Here is a 19,279-nt window from a genome sequence, read left to right on the forward strand (position 1 = left end):
TTCGTTACACCTGCATGCTGGAAGTAAATATATATACTCATCACCTGTGTGAACTGTTGCATGAATTCACTTTCACTTGTTTGAAAAGTTAAAGTTATAATACTTTCATTCACGCGTAGATGAAGTAGGTAATTTTAGCTAGAGGATTAGACCCGGTGAATTGTCATCTGAATATATATATGTGTGTGTGTGTGTATGGTGTTAGGTAGTTAATCTGGCAGTATCAAAATGACGTCATCCACGTGGATCTCTTGACTATATGTCATATAGACACGTGGCACAAATTTACATGTGGCAGTTTTAATGATGTGGATTTCCACATGATGACAATAACCATGATAATTGCACCTTAAGTCTGGAGTCCTATAAACACGTTTTCTTCGTAAATTCAATTGAGTCACCATACAAGTTTTGGATTTTTTAATCAAGAGACGAGACCACCCGTCATCTCATAGTAATCGAAAAAAAAGCTTTCCTGCGACACACAATAATTTACTCCAGTCTGCAATATTTAAGTTATTTCAATAATTTTTTTAAGGTTTAATGGTCTACTTAATTTAAATATTTTTGATTCTCTTCAAGGGGTAAAAGATCTGGCCTGTGAGAATTTTACGCTAAGAGTGACGCCAAATTTAATATTTTGAGGATTTTTCAATCCCTTACGAGCTACCCTTTCAATATAAGTTACTTCAATAATGCAATTGAGTCGGCAAAAGTTACAACAATGAAAAGTTATATTGTTTAGTATTATAGAGAATAAAGATATAAATTGACCTCTCTTTATCCAAAATTAACCTAACATAACAATACATCATCCTGTTTGCTCCCTCTCACTTGAAAATTTTCCATTGTTTCATTGTTATGTGCTCTGTTTCAGTTATTTGTCTCGACTCCAGTGGAGACGGTATGGCGAGCAGCCGAGTACTACTCTGCTTTATTAGAATACACAAAGCTAAATTTCAAGAAACTTTTCTTTCCATCTTCAAAATGAATTATTAATATTCTTATTCCTTTTCTACGTTATTTTTGTGGAAATTGGAAAAACAATTGATGGAAACTTATTTAAATATTTAATGACGTAAAGTTGGATGTACACTACTGACTTTGTTCAAATATTTAGCTGGTTAATCTTGACTGATCAAATAAATAGAATTGAACTCACGAAATAGTTTAGGTGGGTGCAAAAGAAGAAACAGAGACCAACAAGCAGGTTATATTCAAAAACCCATGCGAATACACGTTTCCCTCAAGAATCAGACATGTATGTGAGTAGTGATTGGATTAAACTTCAAGTACCAGAAGGAATGAAGTTATTCTTAAGAATCTCTACTTGTCTTGTGATTGCTTCATGAGAAACCTAATGAAAAAAGCTGAACACCGCCAAATATTTCCCACTTATGAGCCTAGTTCGGTTAGTTAACTAGTTCTCTTTGACATGATACCAAACAAATGTAATATTTTCAACACATTTCAGAAATTACTTGGGTTTTTTCATTTACTTCGGACGGTTAATAAATAACATATAATTAAGCTTTGCAAAGTTTAGTTATCCAAATCGATGAAAATATTTTTGACCATATACCGCAAAAAAAAAAAAGAATAAAATATAAATTTTTTTTATTTTTATTAGTTTAGTTCATAGTGAGACTATTAACCTAACCTAGACAGGTATAATTCGAGTTGAATTAGTCATCTTCTATTCTTCTTATTGAGAGTCAATTGCCTATGTACTCTGTTGCCATGAACAAATAGAAGCTTGTAGGAAACATTGATTATAAGCAGAAACTCTACACCACTAGTCCAATTGAAAGACTACTCATCGCCATGGACCCCCCACCCCCCCCCCCCCCCCCCCCAGAAAGAGAAAGTCAAGTTTAATTTTTTGACTGTACATTGTCGAATTTATGAAATGTATGTAGAAACTTCATTTCTGAGTCTATGGTTGTGTTGCACAAACTACATTACAGTTGAGACTTGAGAGAAATTAATTAGCTTAGCGAATAGCAACAATGGATGGTGAAAGTGAAGAAATAGTGAGCAACAAACAGATTATATTCAAAGATTACGTGAATGAAGGTTACCCTAAAGAATCAGACATGTTGGTGAGTACTGCTTTGATCAAACTCAAGGTGCCAGAAGGAACTAATGGGTTCTTGTCAAGAATCTGTATTTGTCTTGTGATCCATATATGCAAAGTAGAATGAGAACCAAAATCGAAGGATACCCTCATGAGCCTTTCGAGCCTGGTTCTGTTATAAATGGAGTTGGAGTGGGTAAAGTTATAGAATCAAGGCATCCATGTTGGATTTAATTTTCTATTGTGGGCTTAATATGTAAAATTAAATATGTACAGCAGTTTAATTGTAAAGTCAATTTCAAATGTGGTCTTGATTGTAAATAATTGACTATTGAGGTATCAACTAATTATAGATATTAAGTGTAGAGACCATTATATAATTCCTATTTCGTTAAAGGACCGAAATAGGAATTGTACTAACGCTACAGGTATATAAAGGTCGTGGTCCCCAGAGGAGTTGAATACGATTCAGTTTTACGTTCCTTTCGTACTGCTTCCGGTAAATCGATTCTTCAATTCTCTGGAAGGCTGCAAACCTAATTCTACACATCAAGATCGACGAACAACGATGTCAGGTACGCAACCTTTTCTTATTCAATCTATTTTGTTGAATCTAGTGGTTTGCACGATCTAGGTTATTATTGAATTATTTGAGATTAATTCATAACAAGTGGTATCAGAGCCTTGTACATAATTGCTAGATTTTAGATTGATTTTCGTATGTTTTTTTTTATTTGTTTACCCTACTATTTACGAATTGAGGGTTTTGTTTAATAATAAATAAATAAAAAAAAAATTTGTTCTCACTGTTCTTCGGATTCCCCAAGAACAGGTAAGAGGTTTTGAACTAACGCCATTAACGATTAATTGTTCGTTTGGTATTTTGCTTTTTTTTGCTGGACGGATCTTGTTTAAAAATAAAAATAAAAAATAAAAAATAAAAAAACAGCTCCTGGTTTCTTTGGAGAGAGTCGGCGGAAAGGAGAGCTTGTCTCTGATCATTTTGGTTTTAAGGTTAGGGATGGAAAATTACGATTAGGTCCCTGGAAAATTTCGTATTAGGCCCTAATTTTCTGTAACTTCAGATTAGGCCGCTAATTTTCTGTAACTTCAGATTAGGCTCCTGAGTTTCTGTAACTTCATATTAGGCCCCTAAGTTTCTGTAACTTCAGATTAGGCTCCTAATTTTCTGTAACTTCAGATTAGGCCCCTAAGTTTCTGTAACTTCATATTAGGCTCCTAATTTTCTATAACTTCAGATTAGGCCCCTAATTTTTTTTTTTTTCGTATAGACCCATGGACACATATTTAATTAAATTAGACCCCCGAACTTTATTTATTCAAATTTATTTAGTCCAATTTTATAACTTAGTCTCTAATTTAGTGACTTAAAGACTAGATTATATATATATATATATATATATATATATATATATATATATATATATTTGGGCTAAATAATTTTAGATTATTAAATATTTAGACAATCAATTCATTTAATTGCAATTGTTTTGTTTTAATTACAATTAAATGAATTAATTTGTCGACTTGAGATTAAATTTTGGAGTGATTAAGTCCCTATTGTGTTTGATATTTGTTAAAATAAATTGATTTGATCAATAAGTCACCAAAGTGACCTCTATTGCTTGAATTGATTTATTTTAGAATATTAGACAGGTGTATTAGAATTCGTTGCGGATAGTTAATCGGCCCAAAGGAAGGTTACTATCTGGCTGAGTTTTGAATACATGTTTGGCAATAAATATCTGATAATTGTTTGATTATTTTTCATGACAATGATATATCGGCCTAAAGGAAGATTTATTATTTGTCAGGACTATGTTATCAATATTTGATTGCTGCGTTGAGATACTAATTACAAGTTAATGTTTTACATCCAAAGATGAGAATATTAATGTTGTGTCTGTATCTTATTTCCATTTTTGATCTCTACTTATGTGAATTGTTTCATTTGTGGATTGTGAGCTTATACTTATCTATTTGTTTCTTTTCTCTGATGTCAGCTAACATGTCATTTAATCCTGATTGTGTCCCTAAACTTGAGGGATCAAATTTTGAGTCTTGGAAATCAGACATTATGATTTTTCTGGGCTGTATGGATTTGGATCTTGCATTCAGGATGGATAAACCTGCTCCTCTTACTGATACGAGCACTGATGTTCAAAGGGTTCAGTATGAGAAGTGGGAGCATTCTAATCGCTTAGGTCTGATGATCATGCAGAAAGGAGTCCCAGAACATGTTCGAGACTCTGTCTCAGCTGAAAAGGACAATGCTCAAAACTATCTTGCCTAGCTGGAGAGGGCTTATGTCAAGAATGACAAAGCTGAAGTGGGAACACTTTTAGGAAAATTAACCTCCATGAAGTTTGCTGGCAATGGTGGTGTTCGGGAGCATATTCTTAGCATGTCTCAGATTGCAAAGAGACTGAAGGCGCTGGGTATGGCTTTACCAGATGACCTTTTAGTCCATTTGGTTATGAATTCTCTTCCTTCTCAGTATGGACAAATTAGGACTTCCTATAATTGTCAGCCGAATAAATGGACTCTTAACGAGCTCATTTCTCATTGTGTTGATGAGGAGGAAAAGATGAATTCTAACAAAAGAGAGAGTGCTCATTTTGTTTCTTCAGCTGGGAAGGGCAAGAACAAGAAAAGAAAGAGGCCTTCTGCAAAGCCTGTTGAAAAGGCTATTGAGAAACCTGCTGCTGCTACTGCTGTAGATCCAGTACAAAAGAAGCCTTATGTGCCAAAATGCTTCTTTTGTGGAAAGACGGATCACTTGAGAAAGGATTGTCCTAAATTTGCTATTTGGCTTGCAAAGAAGGGTAAGTGCCTTGTTTTAATCTGTTGTGAAGTTAATTTAACTTCAACTCCTAAAAACACTTATTGGATGGATTCTGGTGCTACCGCTCATATAAGTGTTTCATTGCAGGGCTGCCTCAACTACAGAAAGCCAACTGACGGTGAAAAATACGTCTATGTGGGAAATGGCGATCCGGTTGAAGTAGAGGCAATTGGACATTTTAGATTATGTTTAAGTATTGGTTATTTTTTGGATCTTATAGATACTTTTGTTATTCCCTCTTTTAGAAGGAATTTGATTTCTGTTTCCTTTTTGGACAAATCTGGTTTTCATTATTCTTTTGGAGATAGTGTATTTACTTTATCTATGAATTCAAAAGTTTTGGGTACTGGTTGCTTGAATGAATGTGATAATCTATATATGTTAGACATTGATACTAGTTATCATGAATCCCTGCATGTTACTACAAGAGGTACCAAAAAAAAGTTGAATATTGATAACTCAGCTGTACTTTGGCATAGACGTTTGGGTCATGTATCCAAATCAAGAATTGAGTGTCTTGTTTCTGATGGTATCTTAGATACACTTGATTACACAGGTTTGGATTCTTGTATTGAGTGTATTAAAGGAAAACAGACTAAACAAAAGAGACTAGGTGCCATTCGGTCATCCAATGTTTTAGAACTGATTCATACAGATATTTGCGGTCCATTCCATATTGCAGCTAGAAATGGCCAAAGATATTTTATATCATTCATTGATGACTATTCTCGTTATGGTTACTTATATCTCATTCATGAAAAATCTGAGTCTTTGGACGTGTTTAAATCTTATAAAGCCGAAGTTGAAAATCAACTAGGAAAGAAGATTAAATCTGTTCGATCTGACCGTGGTGGTGAATATTATGGTAAATATGACGGTTCAGGCGAACAACGTCCAGGACCTTTTGCGCTTTTCCTACAGGAATGTGGAATTGTCCCTCAATATACAATGCCTGGTACTCCCAGCATGAATGGTGTATCTGAGAGACGTAATAGGACTCTTATGGATATGGTAAGGAGTATGATTAGTCATTCTACTTTACCAGAGTCTCTGTGGGGTGAAGCGCTAAAGACAGCAGCTTATCTTCTCAATAGGATTCCATCTAAAGCAGTTGCTAAAACACCTTATGAACTTTGGATTGGACGTAAGCCTAGTCTAAAGCATCTTCATGTTTGGGGATGTCCAGCTGAAGTAAGGCCTTACAAGCCGAATGAAACAAAACTGGACTCCAAAACTATCAGCAGCTACTTTGTTGGATATTCTGAGCGGTCTAGGGGTTACAAGTTTTATAATCCTACTTCCAAAACTTTTTTTGAAACGAGAATTGCAACATTTTTTGAGGATGTTGATTTTGGAGGGAGAAATAAAGAAAGAAACATTGTCTTTGAAGAGGAATCAAGTAAGGATGATTCGATTCTCATTCCTTTTGTTGTTTCTGATAGCGTACAGACTCCAGTTGCTCCTGTCGCTATTCAAGATCCAATTCAAGACAATGCTATTCTTCCTCAAGAACAAATTCAACAACCTCAAGAATTAGAGCCTATTCAAATGCCTTTGAGGAGATCTACTAGGGAGAGAAGAAGTGCTATTCCAGATGATTATATAGTGTTTCTTCAGGAACATGAGGATACTGTAGACATGATAGATGATGATCCAGTTAGTTTCTATCATGCCATGCAGAGTTCTGACTCTCATAAGTGGATTGAGGCAATGAACGAAGAGTATAAGTCTATGCAAGACAATCAAGTTTGGGATCTTGTTCAATTACCTGAAGGAAAGAAACCCATTGGTTGCAAATGGATATTTAAAACCAAAAGGGATTCTCAAGGTAATGTGGAAAGATATAAAGCACGTCTTGTAGCAAAAGGCTTTACTCAAAAGGAAGGGATTGACTATAAAGAAACCTTCTCTCCAGTTTCTTCGAAGGATTCTTTTAGGACAATCATGGCCTTAGTTGCAAATCTTGATCTTGAACTTCATCAAATGGATGTTAAGACTGCGTTTCTCAATGGCGACATTGATGAAACGATATATATGGTGCAACCAAAAAATTTTGTAATTGGAGATCCAAAACATCTGGTATGCAAATTAAAGAAATTCATTTATGGACTCAAGCAAGCTTCTCGTCAATGGTACTTTAAGTTCAACCAAGTAATTGTCTCGTTTGGTTTTGAGGCAAATGCTGTTGAAAATTGTGTGTACCATAAGTTCAGTGGGAGTAGGTTTATCTTTTTGGTCTTATATGTGGATGACATACTTCTTGCTACTAATTGTAAAGTCTTGCTGCATGAAACCAAAGTTTTTCTTTCAAAGCATTTTGAGATGAAAAATTTAGGTGAAGCTTCTTTTGTTTTAGTATGCAGAATTCTAGACCATTGGATACCCCTATTGCAAAAGGTGATAAATTTAGTAATCAACAATGTCCAAAGAGTGAACTTGAAATTCAGGAAATGCAAAAGGTTCCTTATGCATCAGCTGTAGGAAGTCTTATGTATGTTCAAGTTTGTACTCGTCCAGACATTTCTTTTATAGTTGGCATGTTAGGTAGATATCTCAGCAATCCAGGAATGGATCATTGGAAAGCAGCCAAAAGAGTCATGAGATATCTTCAGAGGACTAAGGGACATATGCTCACATATAGGAGATCAGATCAGCTTGAGATCATTGGGTATACTGATTCTGATTTCGCTGGATGCCAAGACAGTAGAAAATCCACATCTGGCTACATTTTTCTATTGGCTGGTGGTGCTATTCTTGGAAGAGTGTGAAACAAACTCTAGTAGCAACCTCCACCATGGAAGCTGAATTTGTAGCATCTTATGAGGCATCCAATTAAGCTATTTAGCTGAGAAACCTTGTCACTGGGCTGCGTGTAGTAGGTGGAATAGAAAGACCACTGAAGTTGTATTGTGACAGCAGGTCAGCCGTTTTATTCTCCAACAACAACAGGAGCTCTTCTCGATCAAAACACATTGAGATTAAGTTCTTGGCTGTGAAGGAGAGGATACAGAGTGGACAGATATCCTTAGAGCATATTAGAACAAACTCTATGATTGCGGATCCGCTTACAAAGGCAGTGATACCGAAAGTTTTCCATGAGCACACCGCTCATATGGGTATCGTTTTGTTTGAGACTGTCTAGTTTTAGTGGGAGTTTGCTCTTTATGTAGACATTATGTTTTTGAATGCTCTATTTTGTTTTGGATATGTTTTATTATGAAATTTTGTTGAGTACTCATTTTGGTTGATGGTTACACTCTGTATTATTATTATTGTTTTGCTTGATCTCACTTTTGTTGGTGACCAGTTGGAAACAGACATGATGATCACATTGCATGTAGTTTTCATGCTACACTTCTATAATGAATCTATGTCATTTAGGGATATTGGTAATGTAGTTGATGATGAACTTAGTCATGAGATCTATGGCGAATGTTTCTTCAGCTCTTTATCAATATAACTAATGGACGAGATTGTTTTTGGATACCTTGTATGACTGCGTTTGTTGAGCTCATTTTGGTGTATGTTTTTTATTTAACATATGTTCGCCCAAGTGGGAGATTGTTGGATTTAATTTTCTATTGTGGGCTTAATATGTAAAATTAAATATGTACAGCAGTCTAATTATAAAGTCAATTTCAAATGTGGTCTTGATTGTGAATAATTGACTATTGAGGTATCAACTAATTATAGATATTAAGTGTAGAGACCATTATATAATTCTTATTTCGTTAAAGGACCAAAATAGGAATTGTACTAACGCTACAGGTATATAAAGGTCGTGGTCCCCAGAGGAGTTGAATACGATTCAGTTTTACGTTCCTTTCGTACTGCTTCCGCTAAATCGATTCTTCAATTCTCTGGAAGGCTGCAAACCTAATTCTACACATCAAGATCGATGAACAACGATGTCAGGTACGCAACCTTTTCTTATTCAATCTATTTTGTTGAATCTAGTGGTTTGCATGATCTAGGTTATTATTGAATTATTTGAGATTAATTCATAACAATCCATACTTCAAGAAAGGTGACTTGGTCTGGGGAATGACTGGTTGGGAAGAGTATAGTCTCGTTCCAACACCGACACCTCAGACTCTTTTTAAAATTCTTCACACCGATTTGCCACTTTCCTATTACACTGGAATTCTTGGTATGCTGAGTTTTCTTTTTTCTGTGTTTTTCTCTTCTGTTTTCAATTAGGTTACAAGTCTGAATTTCAGATCACAATCTTGAAGATGGTTTAAATATCAGTAAAACAAGTATACCAGATTCTTATTGTGGATTTGTAATTTATATATAGGTATGCCTGGCCTAACTGCTTATGCTGGTTTTTATGAGATTGGTGCTCCTAAGAAAGGAGAGTATGTGTTTGTTTCAGCAGCTTCTGGTGCACTCGGTCAACTTGTTGGTCAGTTTGCCAAGCTGACTGGTTGCTATGTGGTTGGAAGTGCTGGAAGTAAAGAAAAAGTGAGTTCCAATATTCCATTCATGCCCTTCCCAAGTTCTTCCATGCTATTTTCATTAAGCATGATAACAAATTTCATATTTATTATTTGTTTTATTATTATTGCTCCATTATAAGGTCCATTTATTAAAGACTAAGTTTGGATTCCATGATGCTTTCAATTATAATGAAGAAAAAGACTTCAATGCAGCTTTGAGAAGGTAATTAAGTGCTTATTGTTTTGTATTTTATTTTCTTTATCAACATAAATATATAATAATCCAAATGACTTCTTCACAGGCACTTTCCCGAAGGAATTGATATATATTTTGACAATGTTGGTGGAAAGATGCTTGATGCAGTGCTTCTAAATATGAAATTTCAAGGACGAATTGTCGTTTGCGGATTAATGTCACAATATAATTTGAACCAATTTGATGGAGCGTACAATATCGTGCAATTTGTACTGAAAAGTATCCGTATGGAAGGATTTATTGTTTCCAATTACTATCAGCTTTTTCCAGAGTACCTGAAAATTGTAATACCAAAAATCAAAGAAGGGAAGATTGTGTATGTTGAAGATATTGCTGATGGCATAGAAAGTGCTCCTGCGGCTTTTGTTAAGCTATTTACCAGCGGTAACGTAGGAAAACAAGTGGTTAAGATTGCCGATGAGTGATTATTATCTTTGTAGACTGTAGTATTAGGCAAATCTTATCTATTTGTAACCGTGTTTTGATTTTGACTCGTTTATATTTAATGAAATAAAGTTGGATGTACACTACTAATTATATGAACAGCTCAGATAAAAATCTGACTTTGTTCAAATATTTAGCTGGTTAATCTTGACTGATCAAATAAATGGAATTGAATTCATTAAGTAGTTTAGGTGGGTGATGAGAATATATAAACCCAGTTATAAAGAAACAAAATTTATTAAATTTGATATTCATTCAATTAGAAAATTGCAGTTGAGAGTATCAGCACATGTATCTTTGACCAGCCACAGATTTGGTGTAGAGATACTGATTTTCTATTCCTTGATTTTGGTTTCTGTTACAGATTTTCTGCTTGTTTAAATTCAATAAATCTCCTCTATTTTAGGAGATTTTAGTTGTTATTCTTGTGTATAAATTCAATTCAGTTTCTCAATAAAATCATCAAGTCATTCCTGAATTTCCTTTTGTTTATATGGTATCAGAGCTGTATTAGCTCTAGCGAGTAACATTCTCTGAATATCCAACCCAATCTCATCAAATGGCCTCCAACGTAAATGTCATTAATGCTGATTCCAATAACAACAATACTAATGTTGTTCAATTCAATCCAGTATCTCAATTACCAATTAAACTTATTGGCAGCCACAATTTTGCCACTTGGAAAGCCCAAATATCCATGCTCATGCATGGACACAACCTGTTTGGCCATCTAGATGGAACCTCCCCAGCTCCCTCACCTACTCTTACCCAAGATAATCAGCAAATTGCAAACCCCAACTACAGTATTTGGTTCCGACAAGACCAATTGATCCAGAATGCAATCATGGCATCTGTCGATTCAACAATTGCTCCAACTGTTGCTGCTGCCTCAACCGCCAAACTTGCATGGAGCTCTCTTCACACAGCGTATGCAAATAAGTCCCAAACACGAATTTTCAGTCTAAGAGACCAGCTTGCTCGTCTTACAAAGGACTCCCGACCTGTGACAGATTATCTTCATCAAGCTAGATCTCTTTGTGATGAACTTGCAACAGCAGGAAAGCCAGTCTCTGATGATGAATTAATTGTGAAAATTCTCAGTGGTCTTGGACCAGAATTCCGTGAGATTTCTGCTGCAATTCGAGCAAGAGATTCTGTTATCTCCTACGAAGAATTATATGAGAAGCTGCTTGATCACGAATTATTTCTTCAACATGAGGAATCAAAGAAGGTGTCGCCTCCAATCACAGCTACAATTGCCACCCGCAATAGATTCAACAATTTCAACAATCGCAATAATCGTCGATTCAATAACAACACAAACTCTCAGTTGGGCCTCAATAATTGTTCCAATTCTTCTACTCAAGGGCGTTCAATGAACAACAATCTAGTACGTTGTCAATTGTGCAATAAACTTGGTCATACGGCGAATGTCTGTAGATCTCAATCTCACAACCATCTAGAAGCCAAGGCCAATTATGTCTCTGCTAAGCAAGCTACTGCTAGTCCGTGGATTCTTGACTCAGGTGCCTCTCACCATGTTACTGTTGAACCTCACAGTCTAGAAGAATATACTGGTTCAGAAGGAATAGCAATGGGCAATGGTAAAACTATTCCGATCACTCACATTGGTTCTAGAAAATTAATTGCATCAGATAATGCTTTTAACTTGCATAACACCTTATGTGCACCTGATATTAAACAAAATCTTGTTTCTGTTTCAAAGTTTAATCAAGATAACCTCACCTCCATTGAATTCTTTCCTTTTGATTTTTGTGTGAAGGACTTGAAAACGAGGACTCCGCTGGTTTACGGTCGGAATAGAGACGGACTTTATGAATGGCCCAACTGCACCAAGTCCATCAAACCCATCGTTAATTCTACCATCACAACAATTCCTCTCCATACATGGCACAACCGTCTTGGCCATCCCCACCTTGAAATTTTCAGATTTATTGTAAATAAATTTGCTTTACCAGTTTCATCAAGAGACAAGTTCACTTTTTGTAACTCATGTTGCTCCAATAAAGTGCACCGTTTTCCCTTCCAACAGTTATCCCTATCCAGTAATGCTCCTCTTCAAACTTTATTCAGTGATTTGTGGGGACCCTCCCCAGTTCTTTCCATTGACAAAAAAAGATACTATTGTATTTTTGTTGACCAATACACCAAATACACCTGGTTGTACACACTTAAAAATAAAAGTGATGTTCAAGAAATATTCAAAAAATTTCATCCATTAGTGGAACGATATTTTAAAACTAAAATTGTTTCACTTTACACTGATGGTGGAGGAGAATATAAAAGCTTATATCCATATCTTAGCTCCCATGGCATAGAACACTTAATCTCACCTCCCCATACCCCACAAAGAGTGGCTTTAGCTGAACGCCGTCACCGGCACATTGTTGAAACTGCCAAAACCCTTTTACATACTGCCTCATTACCATCATCTTTTTGGTCATTTGCTTGTCATCACGCTACCTATCTCATCCACCGACTACCCACACCAAACCTAAAAAATCAATCACCATTTGAGAAATTATTTGGTGTTCCCCCCAACTATAATTCCCTACGCACTTTTGGATGTCTATGTTACCCTTGGCTTAAGCCTTATACTTTAAATAAACTTCAGCCCCGGTCCACCCCCTGTGTCTACTTAGGTTTTTCTCAAACTCATTATGCTCATCAATGTTTTGACCCAACTAACTCTAAAGTTTATATCTCCCGAGATGTGAAATTTCTTGAAAATAATTTTCCCTCTCAAACTATTTTCTCTCATCTCAACCCCCATTTTCCTTCTATCACATGGGAAATTTGTGATAACCCACTCTCTGATTTACTAGCCAGCCCAAACCCACCTTCACCAATTGATCCTAATTCAATATTGCCTTTACCCTCACCTATTACTGTTAGGGAAACACACACCAATACAGCACCGTCCGTCTCCTCCGGTCATTCTCCTACGGATTCCACGGTTTCAGGTACTTCTTTATCTCTCCCTTCCACTTCCCAAAATAATTCTCTCATTACATATCATCGTGGCCACACACATCATCCTCTTGCTACCACCCTTTTACCACCCATCTCTTCCTCACCTTCTCATCCTCCATCAAGCAGTAATCCCACAACACACCAAACTCCCTCCCCCTCCCTACCACCACCACCACCACCCCCACCTAACCGCCCCACCACCAGATCCCAGAATAACATATTTCGACCTCGTAAACCGTTTGATTATCTTGCTCACCTTTCCCCTGCCATCACTCCCCATACATTTAAACAAGCCCAAAAATACCCAGAATGGAAACAAGCAATGCAAGCAGAATTTGATGCATTAATTCGGAATCAAACGTGGGCACTTGTTCCCAAGGCTTCGAACCAGAATATTGTTTAGTGTAAATGGATTTACAGGATAAAAAGGAAAGCAGATGGTTCATTTGATAGATGCAAGGCTCGCCTCGTAGCCAAAGGATTTACTCAACGTCCCGGCATTGACTATCACTGCACTTACAGCCCTGTTGTCAAACCAACCACGGTCCGTATTGTTCTTTCTCTTGCTGTGCATCATAATTGGGTTCTGAATCAGCTTGATGTCAATAATGCATTTCTCCAAGGGACACTTGAAGAAGAGGTTTTTATGTCTCAACCTCCTGGATTTGAAGATTCTACTCATCCATCTCATGTTTGCCGCTTGAGGAAGGCTATCTATGGACTTAAATAGGCACCTCGTGCCTGGTACAATGAGTTTACATCACATCTGCTACAAATGGGTTTTGTTAAATCCAAATCTGATCCATCCCTTTTTATTTACCAAACATCGCGAGGCATCATTTATCTCTTGGTGTATGTGGACGATATAATTCTTACTGGCAGTGACACTTTGATCGTCAAACAGATCACTTCATCTCTAGCAGCCCATTTTTCTCTCAAAGATCTTGGTCCCTTGAATTACTTCCTTGGCATTGAGGTTCATCGTAATGGATCTGGATTAATTCTCTCACAAGCTAAGTACATTTCTGAACTTCTTCATGATCTCAATATGCATGAGTGCAAGGGTGTCCAAACTCCGATGAGCTCTACTCAAAGTTTGCAGTTGAATGATGGCAGTCCCTCTCATAATGCCACTGAGTATCGACATGTAATGGGAAAGTTACAGTACTTGTCGTTTACTCGACCCGATGTTGCCTTCTCTGTAAATCGGTTATCTCAATTCATGCATTCCCCCTCTGAATCTCAATGGAAAGCTGTCAAACGTCTTCTCCGGTATCTCAAACAAACTGCTCATTATGGTCTTCGTCTCACTAGTTGCAGCAACTTTACCCTCACTGTGTATTCTGATGTTGATTGGGCCGGCAACATTACTGATCGAAGTTCTACGACAGGATATCTTCTTTATCTTGGTCTTAATCCCATCAGCTGGTCTTCAAAAAAACAGAGAACCATTGCTCGTTCATCTACGGAAGCTGAATATCGAGCCGTTGCCACCGCTCTTGATGAAACAACTTGGGTTAAAAACCTACTCAAAGAACTCGGTGTATCTCTGTCTCTCCCACCTACCATTTACTGTGACAATCTAGGAGTTACCTACTTATGTCACAATCCTGTCCTTCATAGTAAAATGAAACATGTAGCTGTAGATTTTCATTATGTCAGACAAAAAATTCAAGATCAACAGCTTCTGGTCAGTCATATTCCTAGTCCAGATCAATTAGCTGATACACTCACAAAGCCCCTTGTAAAAGAACTCTTCAATCGTCACTTATCCAAGCTAGGTGTTGTTCCACACCATCTAGCTTGAAGGGGGTATATCAGCACATGTATCTTTGACCAGCCACAGATTTGGTGTAGAGATACTGATTTTCTATTCCTTGATTTTGGTTTCTGTTAGAGATTTTCTGCTTGTTTAAATTCAATAAATCTCCTCTGTTTTAGGAGATTTTAGTTGTTATTCTTGTGTATAAATTCAATTCAGTTTCTCAATAAAATCATCAAGTCATTCCTGAATTTCCTTTTGTTTATAGAGAGATGGCTTAATTGATCAGCTACATTGGCGGGTGCAAAAGAAGAAACGGTGACCAAAAAGCAGGTTATATTCAAAAGCTACGAGAATACACGTTCCCCTCAAGAATCAGACATGTATGTGAGTAGTAATTTGATCGAACTTCAAGTACCAGAAGGAACGAATGGAGTTATTGTCAAGAATCTCTACTTGTTTTGTGATCGCTTCATGAGAAACCTAACGAAAAAAGCCGAAAACTGCCAAATACTTCCCACTTACGAGCTTGGTTCGGTTAGTTAACTAGTTATTTTTGAAATGATACCAAACAAATGTAATATTTTCAACATGTTTTAGAAATATATGTAAACGTTTGTTGCTATTGTTTACTAATACGCAGCCTCTATATGGATATGGAGTGGCACAAGTTACTGATAGGTGTTATTTTTATGATATTTTTAATATAGTTTTTATTTAGAATTTTAGTATTTTTAATTACTTTAATTATTTTTTTATTTAGTTTTACTTTTATTTTTGTTTAAAGCTTCCTTGAATCACATTTCGCTTGATCTTGAGGAATTTTATAGCATTTTTATAGAAAATCAGTCAAAAATGCAGAAAAGAGTGTGCCTAAGCAAAAAGGCAGGCACGCCCTGGGCGTGTTATCCAGCACTCTCATGCTGTGTTCAAGATAAATTCAACTGAGGTTCAAAGGCTAGCATGCCCCAGCCATGCCAGAGAGCACGCTAGTGCTAAAAGAAGCTGTTGATGTCTGAGCGTGCTCATCCAAGCACAGCCCATTCTATAACCACCTTGAGGACTCAGAGCCTAGCACGCCCAAGCAATGCCAGATAGCACGCCTGTGCTGAATACCAGATTTTACATTGGGCCGAGAACGTCAGTTCTAGCCCGTGCCGCTTGCATGGACTTGCGCGAAACGCTTTCTGACATGCCAATCAAGCTTAAAATCTATCAAGTCGCTGGGAGAATCCTAATTTGAAAGAATTACAAAATCTAATCAATTTCCTACCCTCAAACGATTTCTTCTTGATTAAAGATTCTTTTTCCTAAATGAAGTCGGAGGTTCCCCAAAAAGTCTATAGAAAGAGAGAGATTAGCTACGTTGAGGGAATGTTTTAATCTGTGGTTCTCTAGTTAATTTTTTTCTTTAAGACTTCAAGTGCTCAAGATTGGTGTTAAGATTCAAGGAAACCGTTCAAACCCATCGTTGACTAGTTTTTATTTCTAAACTCTATTTTTGTTTATTATTCTTTATGAGATTATTTACAAATTTAATTGTGTTTTATTTAATTACTATCCAGGCAGAGTTTCTCTCCTAAATTGATTTATTTCATTAATATTATAATTTGATGCGGAAACTATATGATTTGACCCATTTGGGGTTTTTCATAAGTTAACAATTTTAGATTATGAATTCACAAACAAACCATAAAATTTAATGATTTAATTCATGTTTGTGGAGAAAGATTTATGCAGACCCAGTATATGAGCCACCCAAATATTAAACTAATTAAAAATGATTTTTTTAGTTTAAATGAACGTATTTCTAATCATTTGCTTAAAAAAAAAAAGTTAAAGGAAACAATAATAACTTTTTAAAAAGCTCTTATAGATTAACTTAATATATAGACAAGCCTTATTTTAAGGGTCAACTTGCCATGTTTTAGTATAATACTTATATAGTCATTTGTTAATGAAGTGGATAAGAATAAGCGGACGTAGTCACCATAACAACCTTGAAAACTCTATGCATAACATAATGAACATGAACCACGCGGGAATTAAATAATTTTTTTAAAAAGAAAATAACTTCATTAACCAAAATATTCAGAATATAAACAAATAGGAACGTGAGCAACGCGGGAATTGAATAATAAATGACATAATAGCAAAAAATTTTAAAAATTGCTCACGTTGCAAGTAATAAATGATAAATAATGTAAAAAATTTATAAAAGAGAGATATATTCCATATGTAGCTCTTCAGCCAAATAAATATAGTTGATTCACATGTGGATGAAGTAGGTAACGTTAGGTATACATTTTTTTTTTTAAAGAAGATCAGGTCCGGTGAGTTGTCATCTGAATATATATATATACGTGTGTGTGTGGTGTTCAGTAGTTAATCTGGCAGTATATATATATATATATATATATACACCATGGACCCACCAGAAAGAGAAAGTCAAGTTTAACTTTTTTTGACTATATATATTGTCGAATTTATGAAATGTATGTAGAAACTTCATTTCTGAGTCTATGGTTGTGTTGCACAAACTACATTACAGTTGAGACTTGAGAGAAATTAATTAGCTTAGCGAATAGCAACAATGGATGGTGAAAGTGAAGAAATAGTGAGCAACAAACAGATTATATTCAAAGATTTCGTGAATGAAGGTTACCCTAAAGAATCAGACATGTTGGTGAGTACTGCTTTGATCAAACTCAAAGTACCAGAAGGAACTAATGGGGTTCTTGTCAAGAATCTGTATTTGTCCTGTGATCCATATATGAGAAGCAGAATGAGAGCCAAAATCGAAGGATACCCTCATGAGCCTTTTGAGCCTGGTTCTGTTATAACTGGAGTTGGAGTGGGTAAAGTTATAGAATCAAGGCATCCAAACTTCAAGAAAGGTGACTTGGTCTGGGGAATGACTGGCTGGGAAGAGTATAGTCTCGTTCCAACACCGACACCTCCGACTCTTTCTAAAATCCTTCACACCGATTTGCCACTTTCCTATTACACTGGAATTCTTGGTATGCTGAGTTTTCTTTTTTCTGTGTTTTTCTCTTCTGTTTTCAATTAGGTTGCAAGTCTGAATTTCAGATCACAATCTTGAAGATGGTTTAAATATCAGTAAAACAAGTATACCAGATTCTTATTGTGGATTTGTAATTTATATATAGGTATGCCTGGCCTAACTGCTTATGCTGGTTTTTATGAGATTGGTGCTCCTAAGAAAGGAGAGTATGTGTTTGTTTCAGCAGCTTCTGGTGCAGTCGGTCAACTTGTTGGTCAGTTTGCCAAGCTGACTGGTTGCTATGTGGTTGGAAGTGCTGGAAGTAAAGAAAAAGTGAGTTCCAATATTCCATTCATGCCCTTCCCAAGTTCTTCCATGCTATTTTCATCAAGCACGATAATAAATTTCATATTTATTATTTGTTTTTATTATTATTGCTCCATTATAAGGTCCATTTATTAAAGACTAAGTTTGGATTCCATGATGCTTTCAATTATAATGAAGAAAAAGACTTCAATGCAGCTTTGAGAAGGTAATTAAGTGCTTATTGTTTTGTATTTTATTTTCTTTATCAACATAAATATATAATAATCCAAACGACTTCTTCACAGGCACTTTCCCGAAGGAATTGATATATATTTTGACAATGTTGGTGGAAAGATGCTTGATGCAGTGCTTCTAAATATGAAATTTCAAGGACGAATTGTCGTTTGCGGATTAATGTCACAATATAATTTGAACCAATTTGATGGAGCGTACAATATCGTGCAATTTGTACTGAAAAGCATCCGTATGGAAGGATTTATTGTTTCCAATTACTATCAGCTTTTTCCAGAGTACCTGAAAATTGTAATACCAAAAATCAAAGAAGGGAAGATTGTGTATGTTGAAGATATTGCTGATGGCATAGAAAGTGCTCCTGCGGCTTTTGTTAAGCTATTTACCAGCGGTAACGTAGGAAAACAAGTGGTTAAGATTGCCGATGAGTGATTATTATCTTCGTAGACTGTAGTATTAGGCAATCTTGTCTATTTGTAACCGTGTTTTGATTTTGACTCGTTTGGAATAAATTTACAAATGGATATCATGTTTGGAATAAATTTAGAATTGAAATTCATATTTATTTTTATTTTCTAAAATACCTTTCACATAATAATCTTAGAATGATAGATAGGTGAGTAGTTTTTTTCCTTCCGGATATGATAATTTAAATTTTGTACATATTCGTTGCTAATAAAAATTAAAACAAAAGCAATAATTCTTTATTTTTTAGTAGTTTATCATCAATGATAAAATGTCAACAAAATATGATAAGATTGGTTTTCTTGTAACGTGAAAAGTGTGGAGTTTTCAGTTTGAATCCTCTCAACGAGCAGCCATCAAATAGGTTGATTCGGTTTCCGGTTTAGTTTGATCGGTGGTTTTACATATCTT

General features: G+C 35.8%; 2 protein-coding genes across 2 annotated transcripts; both read left to right on the forward strand.

Annotated features, from left to right (window-relative positions):
• Window positions 1-8,953: 8,953 nt before the first annotated feature.
• LOC105632944 (2-alkenal reductase (NADP(+)-dependent)-like) lies at window positions 8,954-10,069 on the forward strand. The gene is made up of 4 exons (XM_089724087.1): window positions 8,954-9,093; window positions 9,244-9,410; window positions 9,526-9,608; window positions 9,688-10,069. The coding sequence occupies exons 1-4, from the start codon at window positions 8,988-8,990 to the stop codon at window positions 10,064-10,066; spliced, it is 735 nt and encodes a 244-aa protein (XP_089580213.1). The 5' UTR covers window positions 8,954-8,987; the 3' UTR covers window positions 10,067-10,069.
• A 7,284-nt stretch (window positions 10,070-17,353) lies between these two features.
• Window positions 17,354-18,968, forward strand: LOC105632945 (2-alkenal reductase (NADP(+)-dependent)). The gene is made up of 4 exons (XM_089723603.1): window positions 17,354-17,861; window positions 18,012-18,178; window positions 18,295-18,377; window positions 18,457-18,968. Exons 1-4 carry the CDS (start codon window positions 17,435-17,437, stop codon window positions 18,833-18,835), a joined length of 1,056 nt encoding a protein of 351 aa, XP_089579729.1. The 5' UTR covers window positions 17,354-17,434; the 3' UTR covers window positions 18,836-18,968.
• The last annotated feature ends 311 nt before the right edge of the window (window positions 18,969-19,279 follow it).

The sequence above is a fragment of the Jatropha curcas genome, chromosome 7, assembly GCF_041381405.1.
Source record: "Jatropha curcas cultivar XTBG-Jc1 chromosome 7, XTBG_Jcur_1.0, whole genome shotgun sequence".
Classification (NCBI taxonomy): Eukaryota; Viridiplantae; Streptophyta; class Magnoliopsida; order Malpighiales; family Euphorbiaceae; genus Jatropha; species Jatropha curcas.

What these genes read in the sequence shown, in the direction of transcription:
- LOC105632944 (XM_089724087.1), top strand. Translation starts at nt 8,988, where the DNA reads ATGACTGGTTGGGAAGAGTATAGTCTCGTTCCAACACCGACACCTCAG. An exon ending in CTATTACACTGGAATTCTTG is followed by an intron (nt 9,094 to 9,243) that starts GTATGCTGAGTT and finishes ATTTATATATAG; the next exon opens with GTATGCCTGGCCTAACTGCT. An exon ending in TTCAATGCAGCTTTGAGAAG is followed by an intron (nt 9,609 to 9,687) that starts GTAATTAAGTGC and finishes ACTTCTTCACAG; the next exon opens with GCACTTTCCCGAAGGAATTG.
- LOC105632945 (XM_089723603.1), top strand. Translation starts at nt 17,435, where the DNA reads ATGGATGGTGAAAGTGAAGAAATAGTGAGCAACAAACAGATTATATTC. An exon ending in CTATTACACTGGAATTCTTG is followed by an intron (nt 17,862 to 18,011) that starts GTATGCTGAGTT and finishes ATTTATATATAG; the next exon opens with GTATGCCTGGCCTAACTGCT. An exon ending in TTCAATGCAGCTTTGAGAAG is followed by an intron (nt 18,378 to 18,456) that starts GTAATTAAGTGC and finishes ACTTCTTCACAG; the next exon opens with GCACTTTCCCGAAGGAATTG.